Genomic DNA, 24,069 nt, shown 5'->3' on the forward strand with positions numbered 1-24,069 from the left:
CTACTAGGAAGGTATACCATCTCAATAACAGTAACTCCTGTAATTACCAGAACAAAAGCGCTAGAACTGTATACCTCGATAGATCAGTAAATGACCTTTGTGAATTTAGAATACTAGTTGTATACTAATCATTTAATTTAATTATTTTACCGATATTTTTTATAAAAAAATTATATTTAAAAACGGACAATCGTTATATATGATATGATTTTACTAAAAGCAAAAAATGTAAATCAACTCGAATTACTTTGTTCAATATAAAAGCATTACACTTACTTATTGACTGTCAAATAAAACACTATCACCGTTTCGGAAAAGGAAATATCCAGACCTCAGAAGAACCGGCGAAAGAAACTCAGCGAGTCTTTTTATATTAAATACTATACCAGCGATACATCCGAAAGCCAGCAAAGTATTGCTAGCCCTACACCAAATAGTAATTTGGTGTAGGGCTTTGTGCAAGCCATTCTTAATAGGTACCACCCGGTCATCATTTATTCTACCGCTAAGCCGCAATACTTTGTGTTCAAGCTTATGCATCAGGTGACCGATATATCATGTGTCTACCAATTTATTTATTTTTTAATTTGACACGCATCCCCAATTACTATTATTGGTCCAAACCGATATTTAAACCTTAAAAGCTGTACCGACTCAGTATATTATTACAGTAAATGACAACTGAAGAGCACCTATCAGATCATATTGCACGAGATAGAATGCCAATAAAAATATTAGTAGGTATAGAAGTCGAAAATTTAATTGGATTTACGACCTATAATTCAGTTCTCTGAATAGACTGACGAAAAAGTTAAATAATGACGCGGATTCGCTTCACTGCGAGACGTCCGGCTGTAATAAATGATCTAAAAATACGATGTGATAATTTCAACGTATCTTATTATAAACCTATTATCGATTTGGCAAGCTTCGGAACGGTTATTATTCTAATTCGATTTTAAAATTTTCATGACATTTCTATAATTAAAATAAATGTTATTTTCGTAAAGGAATTCGAATATTGTTCCATAATACGTTTCGAAAATCATCTGGTGCTATTATCGTTACGTAGTATTTATATAAAAACTATTTTAATTATATTGAGTTATTCTGTATAAAATAAAAATTCAAAACGCAACACAGAATACGATAGTCTTATGTTAAAAAATGATATTATGCTATTTTAACTATAGTCATTATAAATTTCAAAGGCTATAAATATCAAAACAGCGTATCACGTTAAGTCTATATTCAACATTTCACCATTAAAGATATACATATTACATTGTATTAATTTGAATTAAATAATTTTATAGCTTATATTAAGCTTTTAAATATAAGAAAAGTAGTAGGCTAAACTATAAACTAATTTAAATTCATGTAGATTGTAAAGTATCTTTTATCTATTAGAACTTGATTCACTAATAAATTAGAATATAAAAAAACGGGGTATTGTTAAAACATCCAATTCAAACGAAAAGTACATTCGTATTAAAAAAGTCGATACAATTCTGTCTTCGGACATAGCTGGATGACATTGCTGTACTTTGATTAATCGTTGCTACGATTGGATCGAACCCCCACTGGCAACACAAATGGAATATCTAAGCCACTGTGCCGAATAAGACCTTTTAATAACGAGCGCCAACTAATTTATCTAACGTACCGTTAGAAAAAAATATATAAAGCAGGCCTCCTAAATTTCCCACAATTGGACAAAGCCTGACCACGCTGCTTCGTGGCGAATTGTTTTTTATAACATAGATGTTCAGGCAGGTGGTCGGATAAATGGGCCACTTGATGATGAGTGGTCACCACTGCCCATAAAATCTTAAATCGCCAATGCACCACCAATCGTGGGAACTAAGATGCTATATCCCTTGTGCCTGTAGTTTCACTGGCTCTCTTGCCCTGCATACCGGAACACAAGAGTACTAAGTATCGTTGCTCCGCGGTAGTTTATATTATGAGTGAATGGCACTCACTTAGACGTACTTGATTTCTTAGTATCTTTACTTAAATATAACATAATAATGATTTCATGCAAGTTATAAATTCCATAAATGCATATGAAAAACTCAATGATATAAAATGTCCGTTTGAACTCTCTGCGTACGATTAATATTCAAGTGTTCATCCACTACACTCTCTCAGCTGATGCGGTTAATACATGAAATATATTACAGTATGTCTACAATACTGTATTGTGTGGCAAGTAACATAAAATTTTAACTTGAGTAATAAAAACAGAGGTCTGGGAGTTCAATATGGCCACACGATCGGTAGTACTGCAATGCGGATTACATTTTTTAATTACAGTATAATTCAATTTTATGCTATAAACTTCCTTAGCAATAAATTCTGTTGAAATATAATATTAATGTCATAGAGTAAATGATGCTTTGTTTAATATAAACAAAATATCTATTGTGAATGAATTTATCGACGTAGAAAAAATTAATACTAAGACATAAGCATATATTTTAGAAACAATATTTACTATCTGTGGCTTTTTTAACACACGAAATTCACTTTAACAAAATTTAAACAGCTAAAAATTATTGAAAATCGAATTACGTATTTATTACAGAGTTAAAATAAGAATGCATGCTAACAATTAATTACAAAATTAGAGTTATGATTTGTATAATCATAGTTATTACTGAAAGATTACTAAAGAAACTGACACAGCCTGAAAATAAACACAAGCAGCCACATCAACAATAACGTAAGTCAAAAGCATATTACAGAAGTTATATAGTAGCAATCGTAGTTGATTCGCTGGCATTTATTGAAGATTTGGTGAAATTTAAATAGAGCAATTTCGGAATAAGCCTCTTTCGAACAAAAAAGTATTTTGCAAAGCCTCAAAAATATATTCTATACATACAACCAAATTGAGAACGTCCTCCTGTTTTGACGTCGGTTAAAAAAATTAAAAAAAGATACAAAAAATTAAACAAACAAGAATCCCATAGAGATTGCTATGATACAGTTTGAAAATTATCTCTGATTTATTTATACATTGTTAATTAAATACTAGTAAACCTTATAGGAAATAACAAATCCAAAGCTAGAGCCAATTTTGATGTTAAAAATATTACTGGCTTATATTTATGACCTTGGGAATAGAATCGTGGGTTTAATTCTGGACATTAATGAGTTTTCTCTTACTTAATTTATGCGTACAGTTCATCCTGAACTCATCGATATAATACTTTTCGCAATGCTGCAAAAATACATATATGTTAATTTACAATGGATCAGTGTGGTGAAGTAATATCCATATCTTCTTAATTGAAGAGGAGGCATTTTCCTAGTTATAGGAAATTCGTAGGTTGCTATTGTTTCATTTATTTAATCAAAAGTTACAACGTATAATTTTATAAACGCTACAATGTAACACTTAATGTCAAAATTTTACAAAGCACGAGAAGTGTACTTCGGATCTCATCGAATAAAAATATTTTATACCATCTAAAGCAGGCCGTACCGGCACCTTTATATTGTTTATGGTACAGGTGGTTATAAATTAGTCCAGTTAACAGAAATTCGCTCTTTAGGGGTCCTTGCATTGAACAGGTTCAATCGGTTAATTTGTTTCGTTTTTTTATCCTTTTATTGTACATAAAATGAGTCGGTGAGTCCTTGACTCAACGAGGTGTAACAAAATGACCGAATTTGTAACGAATTGATGTCCGGCCTAAGCGTGATCTTTAATGGTTACACCTGCTTAACTTATCAACCTAAATTTCAATTAAGTCAATTTTATTTTTATTGCACTTTTAGTTAGTTTCCTGATACTCAGTCTGCTTAATTAGTCTAAAGGTTAGTTTATAAAACTGCGGATCCCGAGGATTAAAACGTTATTGGAAATTAGCATTGTCTACACTCTCGTGACCGAGCTAAAGTATGTTAGATTTACCATCCAAGAATGCACTTGTCTGCACACACACGTGCAATATCATATCTCTAGATAGGTTGGTTAACTTGAAAATGGTTGCTTTGGTTAAAAACGGTCAGAGGAATGTCATCATCATCATTATATTCGAAAAGAAATTAACACCGACGTCCTTGAGAGAATGTTGGATTTGGAATGGAACGCACTTACGGTATTTTGATTAAAATCGTCTTCTTGTTAATAAAAGCTTTTTCTCACAGTCATAGATCCAATCTGAATATTTCAATAAGATTTGTTTCTTAAACTTAACGTTTAATAGTTTTTTTTATTTTTTATTTTAATCACCGTTCATATTACGCTTGAGTCGATCCAAATCGTTCGATAACCGTGTTGTGTGCAGTTATCATGTAATCGACATTATTGATCTATAGACTACTGTCTGCGTATGATTTATAATAGCTTCCGTCGAGGACATCATTTCTCTGCGATGATTTTCAATCACATCCGACGGTTCGTTAGCTTGTATCTGAGATCGAATTTGTGGACTTGAAATGTTTTAGAATAGACACCTAATAAATTAATCTTATAAAAGTATATTTATCTATAAAATATTCTGTTTGTTGTAGTTAAAGGGTTGGTCCTCTTTTATTGCATTCAAGTGTACAGTTACATACATAGTATTTTATGTCCTCTCTTTTGTTTATGGGACTAGTCGGTGCCCAGGACCTGGCTTAGCTCGCACTAGTACAACAGAATTCTCTTTGACGTTTGTCACAGACGTATAAGAGACACGTGCTATCGTGATGATTCTATTTTAGGTCTATGATAAGTAGATTTTTATTAATAAGAAATTATCTAAATCAATGCTTGCTATGAATTTTAGTTTTAAAATAGAGGGACGTGTTCAAGACAATAACTTTAAGTTTCATACAAAAAATCTCCAATAAGTTTGAGCTAAATTCAAGTAATTTAATCTTTATGCGATAAAATTTAAACGTCCGGTCTGTTACATCTAAAATTCACATAATGTTTTACCGTTGCTTACATCAACAAGTAGCACAACATGTGTAAATAAATTGAGATGAGCATTCCCGCGGCTCGATCTATCAGTAATTCACGTAACATTATCAATCAAATAGCTATGATTGATGGAATATTTTCCTTCGGTAGCGAGGTATCTTGTCCGCTCCGAGTTAATTAAGACGTCCCCGGTGTCCAGTTGATGTACATCATATATTTAAATGATATTACGGTCGAATACAATTCAAAAACATTATATACGCTAATAAATCGCGACTGCTTTATACTATTTTTAGCATGGAGTTTACCTGTCGTTATTCTGTAAGAGCTGATAAGATCATAGCAGAACTGTCAAACCTTGAAATGTCAAAATGCGACATAATTATAACATAAATGAAACGCATCGAAATAGCGTTAGTCGGTTTCTCGAATGAGATACGAAATCAGTAAGAGATTCTCACAGAATAGTACTGTTAACCACAGCTACCAAGCATTAACTTCATTCAAGATATTATTGTGCACAAGTATGTGCATAAAATGAAGAGTGAGGGATGACTCTTATAGCCTAATGGGATGATAGTCCGACCTGTATTGTGCTTGTACTCGTATCTATTGCCGATGGTTTTGGGCTCAAACCCAGGCAAGCATCACTGATATTTCGTATGCCTAACTTGTTTTTATGTTTCATATTTTGGTTACGGTGAAAAAAAATATTGTGAGGCACCCTGTACACATGTATTTTAGCCAACCTGAATTTGATTAGTATGGTGTGGTATTCAAAAGGTGAGAAGGCTTTAGCTCAGAAATAACACATTTACGCGTTGTTACATAATTTATTTTGTCGTCATGTTTTCTTTTAAGGGATAAAACAGACAAGGAAATGGACCAAACTTTTCCGTAATCCGGACGATATTTATGCAATATAAAAACTTATCAGAAGATAGTGCCTAGCCAAGCGAGCTTGTACAAAGTCCTACAGCCAGTAGGTTTACATCCATATTTAAGCTGTAAGCTAGCATAATGCGAATGGACGTAAAATTCGGATTAAAGCCGGAGAAAACAAATAAGAATTCTTAATATTTATGATTTTATATCCCGTAAGTGTAAAATGAAAATTTGTCTACATGGTAGTTATTCACAGCGTTATGAAATATACAATTTTTCACGTACATATTTTAAATTTTAAATTTAAAAAAACAAACAGTTTTGAAGAAATAATGTCACCAGCTAAAATCGTCTAATTATAAATCCCGTGTAAAATGGAGTAACAGCTTTTAATTTTTTTTATCATGTATTGTTGGATGGGTATATGGGGCTTGGTGGTAAGCCACCACTACCCAAACCACTGGCACTGTCAGAAATATTAACCATATCTGACATTGCCAATGCTCAACCATGGAAACTAAGATGATACCCTCGTGCATGTAGTTACACTAGCTGTAGAAAGAATCGTATAGGTTTTAGTTGTTTTTCTGATTAAATACCACGTTTTTAGTATTTTAAAACCAAAAAGTTGAATGTTGTATAAGCGGTACTTGAAGATTTTACGTAGAACATCGATGCTGTTTTCATCGATGATTATCATATATTAATATATGATAATAACTGTACATTTCGAATAGCAACAAACGAAGACATTTGTGTCCTACCCATACAAATATTTCACATTTTTTTTTTATTTATACATAATATATTCCGTAGATGTTTTTCTAAAACAAAAGCTATTAAAGTATTTTATTTAAGCGATAAAAAAAAATCTGATGTAATCAATCAAACAATTAATTAGTGTATTTATAAAAACCGCTGTAAATTTTTGTAGCGTATTAATGTTTTTTTTTTTAAACTTACGCATGTCGAAGTCTAAGCGTCGTATTTGAGATTTTATCATCTCTATCTACAAAGTCAGGTTTTAAGATCTAATAAAATAAGAATATCTGATCAGTTAACTTTATTTGGCTATAACAAAAGGCATCCGATGTTATCGTAGTTTGCGAATCAAATAAATTATAGCGTAAATTATTATCCGCTTGAGATCTTTACTGGTCTTTATTTATTTTTACGATACTTAATATATTTATTGTTAACTTTAATCATTAAAAACTTGGCATAGAACAAATGGTATATAAGTATAGTACTATGTATACATTTATTTATGTTTGTCTATAATATTATATTCATAAGCATCAACTCAGAAGATGATTAAATCTCAAGATTAAGGACAGATACGAATTTCAAATTTAGTAAGAAGAGGTATCTTCAATTAATCAGTTCTACCGCCAGTCACAAATATTTCGTTTTTCTTTGTTCCGGTTGAGGAAGACTAGGCCAATGTCATTCTAAGCATAAGGGTTATAATGAAGATTTCGTGGTTATAAATGCTAGCTATACAAAAGAGGTTGTAAGAACCTCATTGAATAAATATTATTTATAGTGTAAACTTCCTGTGTCCGCGACTTCGTGCATGTTTGAATTTAACAAAAAGTTATTGTTGTAGCCTAAGTTACTCCTTATTACACCAGATTTCTGTCAGTGAAAGTCTCATCAAAATCGGTCCAGCCGTCCAGTGATTAGACAGAGAAAATTAAAAAATAAATGTTATTATGGTATATGTACCGTGTATACATATGCATTTAGTAAAAAACGGTTATTTTAATATTACAAACTGACTCTCCAATTGTTTTATATGTATAGATAACTAAAGAAAACAAGTTTTTTTTATGGCATTGGTTGGCGGACGTGCTTAGGGGCCACCTGTTGGTGAGTGGTCACCACCGCCCATAGACAAAGGCGCTGTAAGAAATATTAACCATTCCTTACATCACCTATGCACCACCAACCTTGGGAACTAAGATGTTATGTCCCTTGTGCCTGTGATTACATTAGCTCACTCATCCTTTTAACCGGAACACAACAATGCAGTGTACTGTTATTTGGCGGTAGATATATCTGATGAGTGGGTGGTACCTACCCAGACGGGCTTGCACAAAGCCTTTATTAGCCTTATCTTTATCAAATAAAGTGTAATGATTTGCGTGTAAGGCATCCATTCCATTATTATAATTTATTCATTTTACTTATTTAGAAAGCATAAAGTTTATTTTTATGACATGATAATAGTATTTGTCATATGTAACTAACAATAACGTTAAAATGCATGTTAAAATATAACCTAAACTACAGTTATACGCTCCAGGTGATAATGGACGCTTTTGTTATTCAAAAAAAGTCGCAAAACCGTGTGAATTGAGTTTCATCTTATGCTTTCACTGGCTTAAAACTCGTTCTATTTAAGCTTAAGTTAGTGTTTTGTTATCTTCATTTTATACCTTGCTTCCTTTGATTTTTTTCGTGAAGCTTTTTAATAAGAATTTAAAAACCATTCGTATTTTGTAGCTTTTAAAGCTCTTATGTTATTGTTGTATTTTGTGCATTACTGGTAATTAATGTTTTATAACGTGAATAAATTTCATTTGTGTTTATAATTCATCTCGCGTTCGGCGGTGAAGGAAAACATCGTGAGGAAACCTGCTTATGTCTAATTTCAATGAAATTCTTCCACATGTGTATTCCACCAACCCGCATTGGAGCAGCGTGGTGGAATATGCTCCAAACTATCTCTTCAAAAGAAGAGTAGGCCTTAGCCCAGCAGTGGGAAATATACAGGCCTTAATGTAAATTTTAATAGCTCCATGTCAGTCTTAAGTATGATTCTTACCTCATATCTGATTGATACATATTTAATTTATTATTAATAACTAGTTTTCGCCCGCGGCTTATGGAGGGGGGAGGGGTGCTATTAGTTACTATGACCTTTTCTTTAACCCTTTCAACGTAAATGCAATATTTTATTATGATCGATTGAGAGGTTAAGCCGTTAAACAATAACATAAACCTTATTCTCGTATTAATAATAAGTTTGAATGAAACGTATGTTATTTTACGCGTAATATTGAAACGACTTGCGTAAATTATTCGTCTGATTACAAAGTACGCTTTCCGCTAGAGGCACTTGTGGTCGAAGTATATAATCACAGTAACATGACCACAACTTAATACGTATATTATAAGCGCTAAAGTACAATAAGATGGCGCCATGGAGAACACATGAATCTCAAGCGACGATTTTTGTTAGTAATTTATAATTTGCTTAGTGTTGTCTATCGCTGGTAAGCAGTGATGGATTCGCCAGTGGCGGTGTTGCTAAACAATTCAAGGTCCTCCGTTTTTGCATTCTAATTCAAGTATTTAGCAAGCATTACACTACTTACTGGAAAATAATATGTTATGTGCTAAGCTTGATATAGGACATATGCTACTTTTTGTGCTTAATACCTCGTCAGGCGACAGTAAGTTGTATACCTATGTATTTATACATTTTCCACAAAATATTCCAAATAAGCACCATAAAAACAATTTAAACAACGCTACTCTGTTACTGTTATATACATAATATGTTAAATATTTAAATTTTTAATATAACCGTTTTCCCGGTCTTCTAAGTTAGACCAATTTTAGAGTTTGTTTTGTAAACACGAAACTAGTAACAAGGAAAACTACGAGTCCGTCTGAACGTGTACCGCAGGATAGACCGCACACACCAGTTATTCTACCGCAAAACACCGACACTTTATATCGCTCTGTTCCAGTTGGGAGTGTGAGTGAGCCAGTGTAATTAATCACAGGCGTATGAGACATAACAGATTTGTCCTATGCAAAGCCGCGCTGGAGACATATGGCTCGTATGTACGGCTCCTTTTCAACGACACATGGTTTATGACAAAAGGTCATATACCCTCAAACGAGCCTTTTGATTTAATGCGTTAATTAAATGAGTCAATCAAACGAAAATTTTAAATTTGTCTGGAAAATTTAATTAAACAGTAAATTTATAATTGAACTTTGTGTCTTGTCTGAAATCATTTAACTGCAATTATTGAATACATTACTAATTAACGAAAAGAAAAAATACTAAAAATATACAATGAATATTTTAATCAAGTACCTACTTTAAAGGCTTTTGCAGCCTTCTAATGCTAATTTAATCTTCGCCGGCCTTTTGCTGTAAGGGCTTTGTCTTTTATCTTGAGTTGGACCATCTCTTACACAAGATTGATTCTATCCACTTACCTGCCTTTTGTAATTTTAACGAGTTTGTTCAAACAAATGTACTTAATATAAAATAAGTTAACCGTTCCCCTTAAAGTCGAAATTTCCGGAATGCGTACCTTGTTTAATTTAAACAAATATGAGGCCATCAAATGACATTATGACGTCATTATAATAAATATTATGCCTCCAATTTCAAACGTAATTTAGCTTAAATTTATCTCAACCTTTGAGATTTAAAAATGGAATACAATTTTGAACACAAGCAACGTAATTTATTTAGCTTCATTAAGAATACGAATATTTCAATTCAATTGATTAGTTATAAAGACGTTTTTTTTTTAAGTTATGAAAATATTTATTCGATATTTAAATATCATATTTATGAATATTTCCGATTCGTTGAAAACATAAATCTTGCTTAACGTAGCCTTTATCACGGAGAAGTATCGTTTGAGGAGTAAAATATAGATGAGATTTCTTTAACTGAATATCGATAAATCGTTAAGTGACTGAGAGAAATTCAATATATGGCGTTAAGGCAGCGATACCCGCTGTGACCAGTATAATTTGCTAGCACCAGCGTGGCGCGGGAAACCATGCAGCGATTTCAGAGCTAACATACGATAGTAAGTTTTAACGCTAATAGTGTTTTTCTTTAAGTGAAAAATGTACAATAATAAATATACTTCTTTCATTTTTAATATGGACGAACAACTAATAACTTCTACATGACATCTTACAAATACTTTCATAATAGAAGCGTTACATGCTTATTGAATTTCAAAAATCTATCAATGTTTCAGAAAGAAAAAACTTAGAAAGATTTTGATTTATTCCTAATGTAATGTATTCGCTTAAATACGCTTAAGGAATAAATTGTCAATGCAAAAACAAGCTTTGGATCACAGATGTTCTATCCCTTGTGACTTTAATTACAACAGTCAACTCACCCTTCAAACCGGAACGCAGCAATACAAAGTATTACTGATTAACGGTATAATAATTAGTAAGTGGGTAACCATGCTTAACAGGTTTTCAAGTAACGTAATTAATTACTATTATGACCATGGCTTTCTTAGTTTGGAAGGGTAAGTATGGAATGATATATTATGGTTTGGACAATTCCTGGTGAAATATTCTACCCCAAGATGAAACATGTCATTTATATCCCGTCAATGTAATAATAATAAGGTCGTCTAGACAGATATCAGACACCGTGGTCAATTTCATTGGCGATCAGCTGACTATGCAGGATATCTTGTAGTTCACAGGCGTGTGCGCACACGTAAGTTTACTCGATATTCTGTCGCCCCCATAATACTATGGGATGGTAAATCTAATACGACCGCAAATATTTTAGGCGCAGGAACAACTGATTTACATGCATTATGAGGCATGGGTGTATACACGAATACTAATATCCCGACTCCAGGCTGCTACTAAGAAGGTTTCGACTGAGAAACCCAATAACCTTTTATCGGCCTGACCTGGGGTTTGATCCCCAGGATCTGGAGCCTCATAATATCTTGCCACTAGACCAATCAGGCAGTCGAATTGTAGTGATTTAGAATCAACATAACTTTGTTAAAGAAATAAGTCGGTTTCGTAAATATATGTCGACGATCGTCGCCATTTAAAAATATAAAATACGTATTACTTATTTACTAAAGGTATTTTATATGATGTATTTTTAATTTAGTAACTAAATATGCATTAACATAGATATCATGTTTTAGTTATCTGTATATATATCTGTGCATATACGGACAATAGGTATTAGTTGTCGCACGCGGCTTCGGTTTTAGTTTTCAAGCCTTCGATATCATTCTTTTGAATAAAATCTTACTTCAAACCAAATTTCATCAAATTCGATTGTGTGACAGTGATTTGTCTGTGAAAGAGTGACAGACCAACAGTCAGAGTTATTTTGGCATGTATAATATTAGTATAGATTTTTAAATTTTCTACTATTGAGATTATAACAAAGGCTGTTTAAGTAACAAAAAAGTTTAAGTAAAGTTGTTCCATTGCTGGTCAAAGGCTTTATCTTCTCTTAAGGAGGCTTTCAAACTTATTTACTACACTGCTTCAATGAAACTCGTGTGGTGGAGACACAGACATATCTTAGAATGTCACAAGATACATACAGACATCCTCAAGATCTTTTCCCTTATCGCCAAGATTTAAATTCACCGTATTTTACTAAAATAAAATAAACAAAAGTATTTTTAAATAAAAAACACAAACGTACATGAAATTATCTAACAAATTCAATAAAAAAATACAAACATTTTTAAAGTAATAAAAAATAAAATATCGTCGCTCCTGTTTCCATCACAAATTCCCACCTATCGTTGACATTCGTTTCATCACAAAACGTTATAAAAAAATATATATGAAAACAGCCTCATAATTGGCACAAAAGATGGCATATCGCAAAAAAAAAAACTTCGGCCAAACCGCTTTATCTTTTTCGAGATTATTATTTTTGTTCTTCATTTTTTCTTTGCAACCTCGCTGTGAGCGGCTTATTTTTTATCTGTTTCATAGTTTCGTTTCGAAAACTCGAACGAGAAACGAATGGAGATGCTCTATGGAGATATTTATGTGCCGAGACAATTTAAATTTAAAAGTAATATTTGTGTACGATACTAGATATATTAATACACCCTACTATGCGTTTTTTTTATTACGACAGTATCTAACTAAAGAACTCATTGTACTCGTACTGTTCTGAATATATATTTTTATTTATAATAATAAACAAATTAATTTTGTTTTCTTCGTACTAAATAAAATAATATAAAACTTTTATTAAAACGACTCTACACACTATCCGATACATTTTTTATCGGACCTTTTTTAAATTATGAACAGCGCCAATAGTGATAATGTTTGCTACCTGAGCGTGGGTGCCTCTAAACACCGCTAGTGAAATATTGCGGGCCAACCCTTGTCACACAGTCACTTTATGAAAGAGATAGGATATAAAAGAGAACATATGAGTAAACGAGAGGTAAACTGTCTGCGAAAGAATGAACAATCATTAATTGCTTTTGATTGCATTTCAAGGATATTAATTTAGTGAATCTGTCAAGGTTCATATTTTCTGATTTCGTACGGTGTCGTATAAGATATATGGTTTTATATTGAATGGATTGTTTACATAACTCTGGTTTGAGTCATTGTATGCTACGGATAGAAATGGTGGCTGTGACTGTCAACACATTTATTTAAGAAGGAAGTATTCGTCGGTTCCGACCGTATTTCCTGGGGAAGTTTGATTTTTAAGGAAAATTTATTACTTTCATAATATTTTTTTGGTATAACTAAAGAACTGCCGTGTCTTTGATAAAGCTGAAAAAAATGTCAAACAAATAAAATGAGCTATGTATTTTTTTCATATTGAAGAATAAAAAATACAAATACATTTGAAAATAGACTGACATAAAATATAAAAATATCATAACAAAAATAGATATTTTAGACGAGATATTAAATTAATTATTATTAATAGTTTAATTGCGTTCTCATAACGCCTTGCCTATGTAACCCGGCTATGTGGTATATCAGTGACATATAGCGTCAAAAGCATTGTTTTGAGCTGAAGTAAATACGATCTCTAGGTACATATATATAGTGTGCTAGAGATAATATTATAGTGTAAAATTAAATAAAAATTCTTATATAAAATGTATAATACTTTATTATTATTTAACGCATTCCATTTTATGAGACTCTATATTTATTCGTCTAAATTAAAGTGACAAGAGGTCCGTCGGCACTTAAAATACAAAATTTTTTGTCATCCACTCTGATCTAATTCGAGAATCTAACGTTCTTGACATTTCTTGATAAAACATTTAGATAAAACTATACAAATCCTCGCCTCGTCCATCACATGTAAATGTATATGGCGTTGTTGATTTGCAAAGATTTGATTTGATTTGTTTTGAGTCGATCACGAAAATGGTGATGATATTTATGGTAATGCTAATTTAAAAAACCGTTTTTAAAGTTCGCATTATACTTTTTATAGAGGTATAATGTCCTCTTAAAATCGCCGGTTTTATATATTTTACTAGTTTTTTTATATGATATCGGTAGGCGTACGAGCAAATGGGCCAACTGATTGTAAGTGATCACCAGCGCCCATAGATAATGGCACTATACCATTAATGCGCCACCAACCTCGGGAACTAAGATGTTATGTCCCTTGTGCCTGTAGTTACACTGCCTCACTCACCCTTCAAACCGGAACACAACAATACAGAGTACTGCTGTTTGGCGGTAGAATATCTGATGAGTGGATGGTACCTACTGGACTCACACAATGCCCTATGACCAAGTAAAGTACTAATTGTTGTAAGCGGCTTTAATCGCCTTTTTTTGGATTGATTGTCAGGATTCATGTATAAAAATTAGTCCTGTGTATAAATTCATAATATATAAATTCGATTCAGCGGTTTTGTTGTGAAAGGACAAAAGACTGACAGACCGAGTTACTTTCGTAATTATAATATTAGTGTAGATTGATACCAGTCATTACTTTTGATAAAGGTTTTGGGAACTAGTAAAAAATAATAGCACAAATAAGAAACACGTATAGTACCTATAATTATTAGCTTAGTAATATATTAAACCTCCTTCTCAAAAGGAAAAGTTACATTAGCCCAGCAGTAGGATATTTACAAGCAGTTATTCTATATAAAGATATTTTATTTAAAGTGATATAGAATAAGATAAGCTTGACAAATTAAAATTGAAACCACATTCCTTATAAGACTAACAGAACTATGTCTTTTAAATTTTGGAAAAGAGTAACTGCTGTTCTTTGCCGGTTCGCCTCGGCAGAATCTACTTTCGGAACCGGTGATAGCTTCACTTATGATTTTGTAAAATGACGATTCAAAAGTGCTAGTAAAACCCTACTTGAATAAAGTAAATTTTGATTTTAATTTTAAAAAAATATATGAATATATTATGAGATAGCCCAATCTTTAGGACACGTGTATCTTAACCGAAAACTTCAAACCAGGCCAGACACCACAGAATTTCCATCAACGTAATTAGCGTCAAATTATCTTGTGTTTCGTGTTATTAATTTGGTTTGTTAATCAATTTATATCTATCACTGTGTGGTTTTGAAATTATCTATAATTATAATTAATTCAAGCAAATTCTGATTGGACAAAATATTATAAATCAGTGTACAAATATGCCGAAATAATTTGAACGGTCCGTCATAATCACGACGGGCCAATGATCAATTGTTTACAGTGATTAAAAGTTGATAGTCACAAATTGCCTTAATGTTGTTTTCGTCCTACGCAGTCTCCGATACATATTGACTAACAAAACTCTAATATATTACATAAGGGTGACAATACACGGATCGAGCGATGCGATCTAAAGCGTAGATTTTATTAGTTTGCTATCACTTAATATATATTTCTCTATTTACTAAGAAAATGATCACTGAGTTATGTTTCTTATTACATGATATTCAAAAGCCCTATAATGTAATATTCTATTTTTAAGTTATAATATTTTTTAGCAATGAAAATATTAAAAATCTACTTATATTTTTACTCTGCCTTACTACTTAAATTTCATTCGTTCAAATCGTTCAGTTTCAGACCCATACTTACAATTATTAAAAATGTATAATCGCTATTCGCACACACAATTTTTCATCCAGACAGCATAGCAACAATAAGAACACACAATACGAATATGTATAACATTATGAAAAAATATACAAAATATACAAATATACTTGTCATAGTACAAATATTGCAAATAAAATGACCAAAACCAAACCGAATTTATCGAAATAACATAATAAATAATCTTTATTATTTATCAATTACAACCTAAAATACTAAACTTATTTCAATCGAAATACTTTCGGCTACCCAGAATAATATTAATAAAATAAATTACTCATAGTGATAAAAAATCAATTATCTCCCATAGCTGCAAATGGACCCAAATCTTAAAACATGATTGATCATTTCGGAAAGTGACGGAATGTGAATACTCCAGCGTAAACTTCAACGCGGCTGTGTTTTTTCAAACAACAAAGTACACCATGTGTTATCAAAAACATAAATTATATATGTTATGACGTCATCGAATGTTTTATTTCTTTAATTATTATGAATAATGTATTTTATGTGACATGTACATGTGTTATTATCATCATATTTTCCCTTACATAATGTGTTTTTTTTACATAAATCAATAGTTCTGTAAGACTGTTCTGTAAGAAATAGCTTTGTCCAGTCGTAAATATAAATAGATTTTGATATTTATTATTCATTATCAATATCTCTTTTTTAACATATAGTTAATTAAAACATATATATATTAACAAAGTATGGCAATTCGTAAGTTATTATATTTATGCTAGTTGGAACTATTTATCATATTCCAATAAGATATCGACAAAGAAATGTTTGCTATTTATATACCGGCGATGTTATTTTTTTTAATATTATATAAATCACGTTAAAGGAACTATACTTCACAGAATATTTATAATATATTAAATATAATTTGGAAAGCTATACATATATCAATGGAAATTAAACAAAAATAATAATATATCAATTAATTCCATTTTTTGTTTTCATTTATCTTATCATAGAGACTTACAGTTTTTGTCAAAAAGTCTTGGCTATAAGTTTATTGCGTTGGTCAGAATCAATTGGTCTTTTGTCACAAGGTATGACTCGACGTTTTGTCTAGCTCACCGTCTATTTAACTACCTCATTGATCTAAACGCTAGCTTATAAGCATAAAACACGAAGTTTGAGCCCCAGCGTGTTCGAAGACAATGTTAGACAATGTTTCGACTTAATATACATTTATATGCTTCACAAACGACGTATATTTGCAGGTCCCGCTTTGGAACTCTCCACAATCATGTCTCATTTCATGAAATCATAAGAATGAAGAAAAATAGAGTGCACTTTTGTCACTTATAGTCTTGCTCAGTTGAATATTCTCCCGCGACGATCATCTAAGACGTAACTTATTCTTAAGCTGATATGCCTAATTGCATTTTTGTATTTGTTTTAGATTCCGAAAACTAAGAATTTTTGAAGTTTCGACTCTCTTTGTAATGTAATTTAATTTAAAAGTTAATAATCTTAAACTCCTGAAGCATAAACGTCAGTTGAGTAAAAGAAAAACAGCGATGCCGTTGAGACGTCTATCTTTTTATAGTCAACTTAACTAAAAGGATTAAAATGATATCTTCCGTCGTCTAACAGCCAGTGTGGTCCACGGAGCGTGAACAGAACTCTTTTGTTACCTTAAGCTCTTAATACTTTTATACCATAGTTGCTTTTTAATTTTTGCCATTCGAAGTATAGAAGGGTTGGTTTTGAATCTGATTCTTCTTAAAGGATACCTTTTGTTACTTTCACGGATTTATTCACCTGGTGTTAAATTCGTTTTTATTTATGAAAGTTAATGGAAGTAAAAAAGGTCTTAACAATATTATTTTTTTATCTCGTTAAAATTTTTCTTTCAAATCTAAGCGGTTTAATTTTTTTCTTACTTAAGCTTTGGTACATTTTAGTAAAAAGACCGCCAGTTAAGCTAGTTTCATTTTTTGGTTTTTACTTTAATAAAAATATAAATTAAAAATAATTATTAAATCGTGCACTGTGTTTGTATATTTATGAAAATTTTAATTTATGGTAAGTATGATGGTAAGTGGTCGCCACCGCCCATAGACATTGGCACTGTAAAATATATTAACCATCAATTTCACTAATGCGGCACCCACCTTGTAAACTATGATGTTATGTCTCTTGTGCTGTATCTATACTTCCTTACTCACCATTCAAATCAATACCCTGTTATTACTGTTTGGCGGTAGAATATGTTATCAGTATAACTCTCCAGAAGGCTTGCATAAAGCCTTACGTCCAAGTAAATCCAATGTGGGCTGTAAAATATAATTATTTTAATATAACACAAAAACTATAAATATCAAAATAATTATCACCACTAAGACAGACTTATTCTGAAATAAACAAAAATATGACTTATTTCCCTAAGCAGCTGATACCTACGTTCATTCAAAGACCGCGGTCGAGATACGCACAGCCGATCTCTTAAAGCTCTGTAAAAAATAATTTATTGTAATAAGTCGTCGTGAGCATTCGCCACTGCTCGGCTCATCACAGCCCGCACCCCGCACCCTTCCGCTGAACGTATATTCTACGCGACTGCAATGCCTCTACTCACATTTAGTTGACTCTACGCAGCGTCGAGGCACGGTCGCGTCGCTCGATGCTTCACTCGCACGAACGTTTCAGTGAAATACGATTATAAATACGCGTTTCGATTATAAGTTATCGGATTAAAAGGACTAAATTTACTCCTTACGTTTATATAATACAATTTCTTCGTACTAATTAAATTTAAGTATGAATTTATCAACGAACTTTGTTATATAGTGGACAGTGTGATTTTTTGTTTATGTTATCAAAACTATTATTTGTGAATGAAAAACTATAACCATGTGCATTATATTATTAAGAAGGACTGTTTGCTGAATTAACATCGAAATTGATTAATAAATTGATGGATTCTTTACATCCGGCGAGGGGTCGCATCATACGCATGCCGACGGAAAAAACATGACACTGAGCCATACGAGCTTTGTTTTTCTTCTTCCTTGATAGTTATTTTCCTCAAAAATGGCTCTTCAGCAATCTTCCTCAAGAAATACAATTTTCGGTCAGATAATATTTTGGATTTTAATTGGACTTAATGTGGCCGATCAGAGTTCATTACCATTAAAATATGAAGCTCCCGATGATTGTCAGTGGTGGCTACGAGGACCAAACGATGCTCATGAGGTTTCACTCACGTGTAAGCTACGTACAATAAACAGTGAATTTGATACAACAAACTTTAGTGTCATACCATCTGAACATACAACTTCCTTGCGAATAGAGTGTAATGAAGAAATGATGTATAAAAGTTCATTAGATGACCGTAGTTTCGCGCATTTGGTCAAACTACGTGAACTTGTTTTGGATAACTGTAAAATTGGAAGATGGCCGCCTGGCGTACTCTCCGGACTGAGAGACCTCCGAAATTTAACGATAAGAACTAAAAACACCGAATGGGCCGCTATGAGTTTAGAGATCGCATCAGAAAGCTTTACGGCTGTTCGTCAGTTGGAAAAGTTAGACTTGAGTTTCAACAACATTTGGTCGTTTCCTGAAAACTTGTTTTGCCCCTTAACAAATTTAGTGTATCTAAACGTATCATCTAATAGACTTCAGGATGTCAGTGATTTGGGATTCAGAGAGAGAGCAATGCATCAAGCACTCATTAGTGAACATGAGGGACCGTCACCTTCGTCATCTTCGTTGCCACATTCGTCATGTTCCTTGGACATTGAAGTGTTAGATGCATCAAGCAATCATTTTGTTTTAATGCCCGAAAACGGTTTTATGGCTTTGAGACGGCTTAAAGAACTTCATATTCACGATAATGAGATATCTATGGTTGCTGATAAAGCATTATCAGGTTTGAAACAATTGCAAATTATCGACCTTTCGAATAATAAAATTGTTGCACTTCCGCAAGATTTATTTAGAGATAGTCGACCAGTGATTAAAGAAATATATTTACAGAATAATTCAATCAGTGTTCTTTCGCCGAGTCTTTTCGCTAACTTAGACCAATTGTTAGCTTTAGACTTATCTAACAATCATTTAACGAGTACTTGGATCAATGAGAATACATTTACTGGTCTTATAAGAATGGTACTTTTAAATTTATCAAACAATAGATTGACGAAACTCGATCCTAGAATATTTAAAGATCTCTATACACTTCAAATATTAAACGTGCAACACAATATGTTGGAATCAATCGCCGCTGACACATTTGCACCAATGAATAATTTGCATACACTTATATTGTCATATAATAAAATATCTCACATCGATGCCTACGCCTTAAACGGCCTATACGTGCTATCTCTGTTATCTATAGATAACAATCATCTTGAAGAACTTCACCCTGAGGCATTTCGGAATACTTCCTCCTTACAGGATTTGAATTTAAATGGAAATCGCTTAAAGAAAGTGCCTATAGCGCTACGAAATATGCGCTTACTAAGAACACTTGATCTCGGTGAAAATCATATAACTTCATTGGAAGAGCCCGGCTTTGTAGGCTTACATAATGTATATGGATTACGTCTTATTGGTAATAAAATTGAAAATATAAGCAAGGACGTATTTTCCGACTTACCTTCTCTACAGATTTTAAATCTTGCCAGAAATAAACTTAAACATATTAATATAAACGCTTTTGAAACTTTATCTAACTTACAAGCAGTTAGACTGGATGCCAACCAGCTTACAGATATTCAAGGCCTCTTTGTAAATATACCCTCTTTGTTGTGGCTAAACGTGTCAGATAACCAAATACAATGGTTTGATTACGCCGTAATTCCTACTGCTCTCCAGTGGTTAGACGTCCATAGCAACAACATCAAAGAATTAAGCAATAACTATCGCTTAGATAAAGAACTACGTCTGCAGACGTTAGATGCAAGCTTCAATAAAATGACAAAAATAACCACATTTTCTATTCCTAGCAGTATCGAGCTTCTCTTTTTAAATGATAATCAAATTACGCAAGTTGAAGCCCAAACTTTTGTGGGAAAAACCAATTTAACGCGAGTCGATTTGTATGCAAATCAGATAACTAGCATGGATCTCAACGCTCTTCGTTTGACTCCGGTTGATCCGGGTAGGCCTCTGCCCGAATTTTATATCGGTGGAAACCCTTTTCAATGCGACTGTACAATGGAGTGGCTACAACGTATTAATAAACTCGATCATCTAAGACAACACCCACGTGTAATGGACCTGGAAAGCATTTATTGCAAGTTGTTATATAATCGTGAAAGAACTTATATTCCGCTCATTGAAGCGGAATCATCCCAGTTTTTGTGTACGTATAAAACACACTGTTTTACATTGTGCCATTGTTGTGATTTTGACGCGTGTGATTGTGAAATGACCTGCCCGTCGAACTGTACGTGTTATCACGACCAACCGTGGTCGGCGAATATTGTGGACTGTTCCGCCGCTGGTTACGCGGAAATACCTAACACTATACCTATGGACGCTACTGAACTATATTTAGACGGTAATAATTTTGGTGGATTGACGAGTCATGCTTTTATAGGACGTAAAAATTTAAAAATTTTATACGCGAACAATTCGAATATCGATGCTCTGTACAACAATACATTTAGTGGACTAAAACGTTTAACTGTGTTACATTTGGAAAAGAACAATATAAAAGAGTTATTAGGTTTCGAATTATCCCCTCTGGAAAATTTGCGTGAGTTACATCTACAAGACAATAAAATACATTATATCGACAATCGAACATTTATGGAGTTGAGGCATTTAGAGGTATTGCGCTTGGAAGGGAATAACATTTATACTTTTGCCGTGTGGCAATTCACGATGAATCCATATTTAGTAGAGATAAGTCTCTCTCGCAATCCGTGGACTTGTGATTGTCAATACATGCAAAAATTCCGAAGCTGGTTTAAAAATAATCTAGGCAAGGTGGAAGACTCAGATAAAATAACGTGTATTTTTGACAACGTTACGAACGCAATTGGTCCTCATATGGCCGACTTTAATTCCACAATTTGCACGACCCATGTTGGTGGAAGTTCGTCAATTATTGAGAATCAAGTTATAAATGATTATCTCCCATTATTACTGATATCACTTTTTGTATTTATAATAAGTTCTGCCCTGATTTGTGGAATATTTTGTTGGAGACGAGAGTTAAGAGTATGGGTATACTATCACTGCGGATTCAGAATGTGCTATAAAAATACAGCTTTCGACGATGAAGCCGACAAAGATAGACTATTTGACGCCTACATTAGTTACAGTGTGAAAGACGAAGCATTCGTCGCTCAGATGTTAGCGCCCGGTCTGGAATCACAAGACCCGAGTTTCCGGCTTTGCCTACATTACCGAGATTTTAACGCCTCTGCCTACGTAGCGGACACTATTATAGAGGCCGTTGAATCGTCGAAGAGAACTATTATAGTTCTTTCTAAGAATTTTATAAATAACGAATGGTGTCGATTTGAATTTAAAACTGCACTACACGAAGTATTAAAAGAGAGACGAAGAAGACTGATAATAATATTGTTAGGTGAACTTCCAAACAGAGACATCGATCCCGAGTTAAGGTTGTGTTTAAAAGCGAATACGTGTATTGAGTGGGGTGATAGACAGTTTTGGCAAAAATTAAGGTTCGCAATGCCGGACTTGAGGAAGTGTCAATATCACCGATCGACGGTGAATATTTACGCGTCAGTGTCACCGGTGGGGGCCGGTCGGGCGCCGGCGCCGCCCCCTCCACCACCACCCGGCAAGCTGCCGCCCTTGCTGGCCGACGGTCTCGCCGACAGGCTAGCTGTGCCGGCTGGCGTGCACGCTCGCGACCCACATCCCCACCGCATGCCACCGCACGCTCAACTTTGGGCGTAGCGTATGCTTCAACGCAGGTAAATTACAATCTGCGACGCTTAAACGTATTTAGTCCAATAAAGTGATAATTGTATTAAGTTGTTCCATATTTGTATTTATTGTGTAATATATAGGTTCTGGCAATAAATTTGCATTTATCTGTACATTTTGAAACTAGTTTTAAATTAATTTATGGATTCAATTCCTAATTTCTGCGATAGTAATTTATATATAGGATAGGACTATTGGAATTGGTTGGTTGTTGACAACCTAATTACATACTAGAACATAAATATTATATAGATTGCTTAAATTATATAATGCCAAAGTTATAAACTTATAAGCATAATGTACAAAATATATTGCATTTACGTTATAGTCCGTTAAATAAAAAAAAAAACTATAATTATAAGATTATGTAAATAGATATAATTTTTGTTTTTGTATATATTTGTAAATACAAAAGAAATTATCGAACAACAAGTGAAATATACACATTTCAAATTTTTATTTGCTTTTGTTTTATTTATTTCTTCATCGTTTTACTTTTTTTTTTTAATTTACACACACATTTATACACACATACACTATAATTATTCACTACATAAGAATAATTAGCGTTTATTCAAACAAACGTCTTCAATTTAAAACAAGAAAAATGCAATCAAGCATAACCCTAAAAAGCATTAAGAATAATGTTTTAAATTAAATAGTTATTTGTACGATTAATAGCGAAACAACTAGTTCACTTTTGACTAACATTCACCACAAAACTTTGCTGAGCAAACTAAAGACTGCAAGTTAAGTCGATACAGCAAAGTGGCTATTACGGTGACAAATTTAGTTACTCTAAACAACTTACGTAGGATCGCCTTCACGATAGTTGGAATACTATTTCTTAAAACTAATTTCGACTTAATCTCTGCTCTTAATAAAAATAAATCAATCCTTTTGTTAAATAATATTACTTTTGTAATTCTACCTACTCGATATACATATAACTATTTCTTCTTAATAAGCAAACAATTATTATATTTTTTTAACAATTGTTTGGTTAAGTCTTAAATAAATACTTTTTTTAAATGCACTAAATATTTAACTATTTGCGTTACTCTAAAGCGTGTGAATATAAATATTTAATTTCCGAAAATGTCAATTCATAAAAACAAAGAAATATCAAAAATCATCAAAGCCATTTCTAATTATGTACTTGTTAATACTCTTCAAAGGTGACTCGTACAACTCTTAAGCCTACGTCGTATAGTTCTTAATATCTAACCACAGCAACCTACTTCAAGCAATGAATGGGGCATTATCTCAGTTTGAACGAATCAAAACGAAATCAACATCTTTTGACGTCCACACCCTTATCAAAACGACAGTCGACGGTTCAGTGTAGAAATAATGGGCAAACTTGTTTTTATGAGCCCAAATCGAGAATGGGACGATCTGTCGTGTGATTTTATCAGATAGCTATATATCTGT

General features: G+C 32.8%; 1 protein-coding gene across 1 annotated transcript; it reads left to right on the forward strand.

The window, feature by feature from the left end:
* Positions 1-18,347: 18,347 nt before the first annotated feature.
* On the forward strand, positions 18,348-22,908 carry LOC125066961 (toll-like receptor 6). The gene has a single exon (XM_047675298.1). It carries the CDS (start codon positions 18,751-18,753, stop codon positions 22,603-22,605), a length of 3,855 nt encoding a protein of 1,284 aa, XP_047531254.1. The 5' UTR covers positions 18,348-18,750; the 3' UTR covers positions 22,606-22,908.
* Positions 22,909-24,069: the final 1,161 nt, after the last annotated feature.

The sequence above is a fragment of the Vanessa atalanta genome, chromosome 10, assembly GCF_905147765.1.
Source record: "Vanessa atalanta chromosome 10, ilVanAtal1.2, whole genome shotgun sequence".
Taxonomy (NCBI): Eukaryota; Metazoa; Arthropoda; class Insecta; order Lepidoptera; family Nymphalidae; genus Vanessa; species Vanessa atalanta.

Bases quoted from the DNA above. Each gene is read 5' to 3' on its own strand.
- LOC125066961 (XM_047675298.1), top strand. From the start codon at position 18,751: ATGGCTCTTCAGCAATCTTCCTCAAGAAATACAATTTTCGGTCAGATA.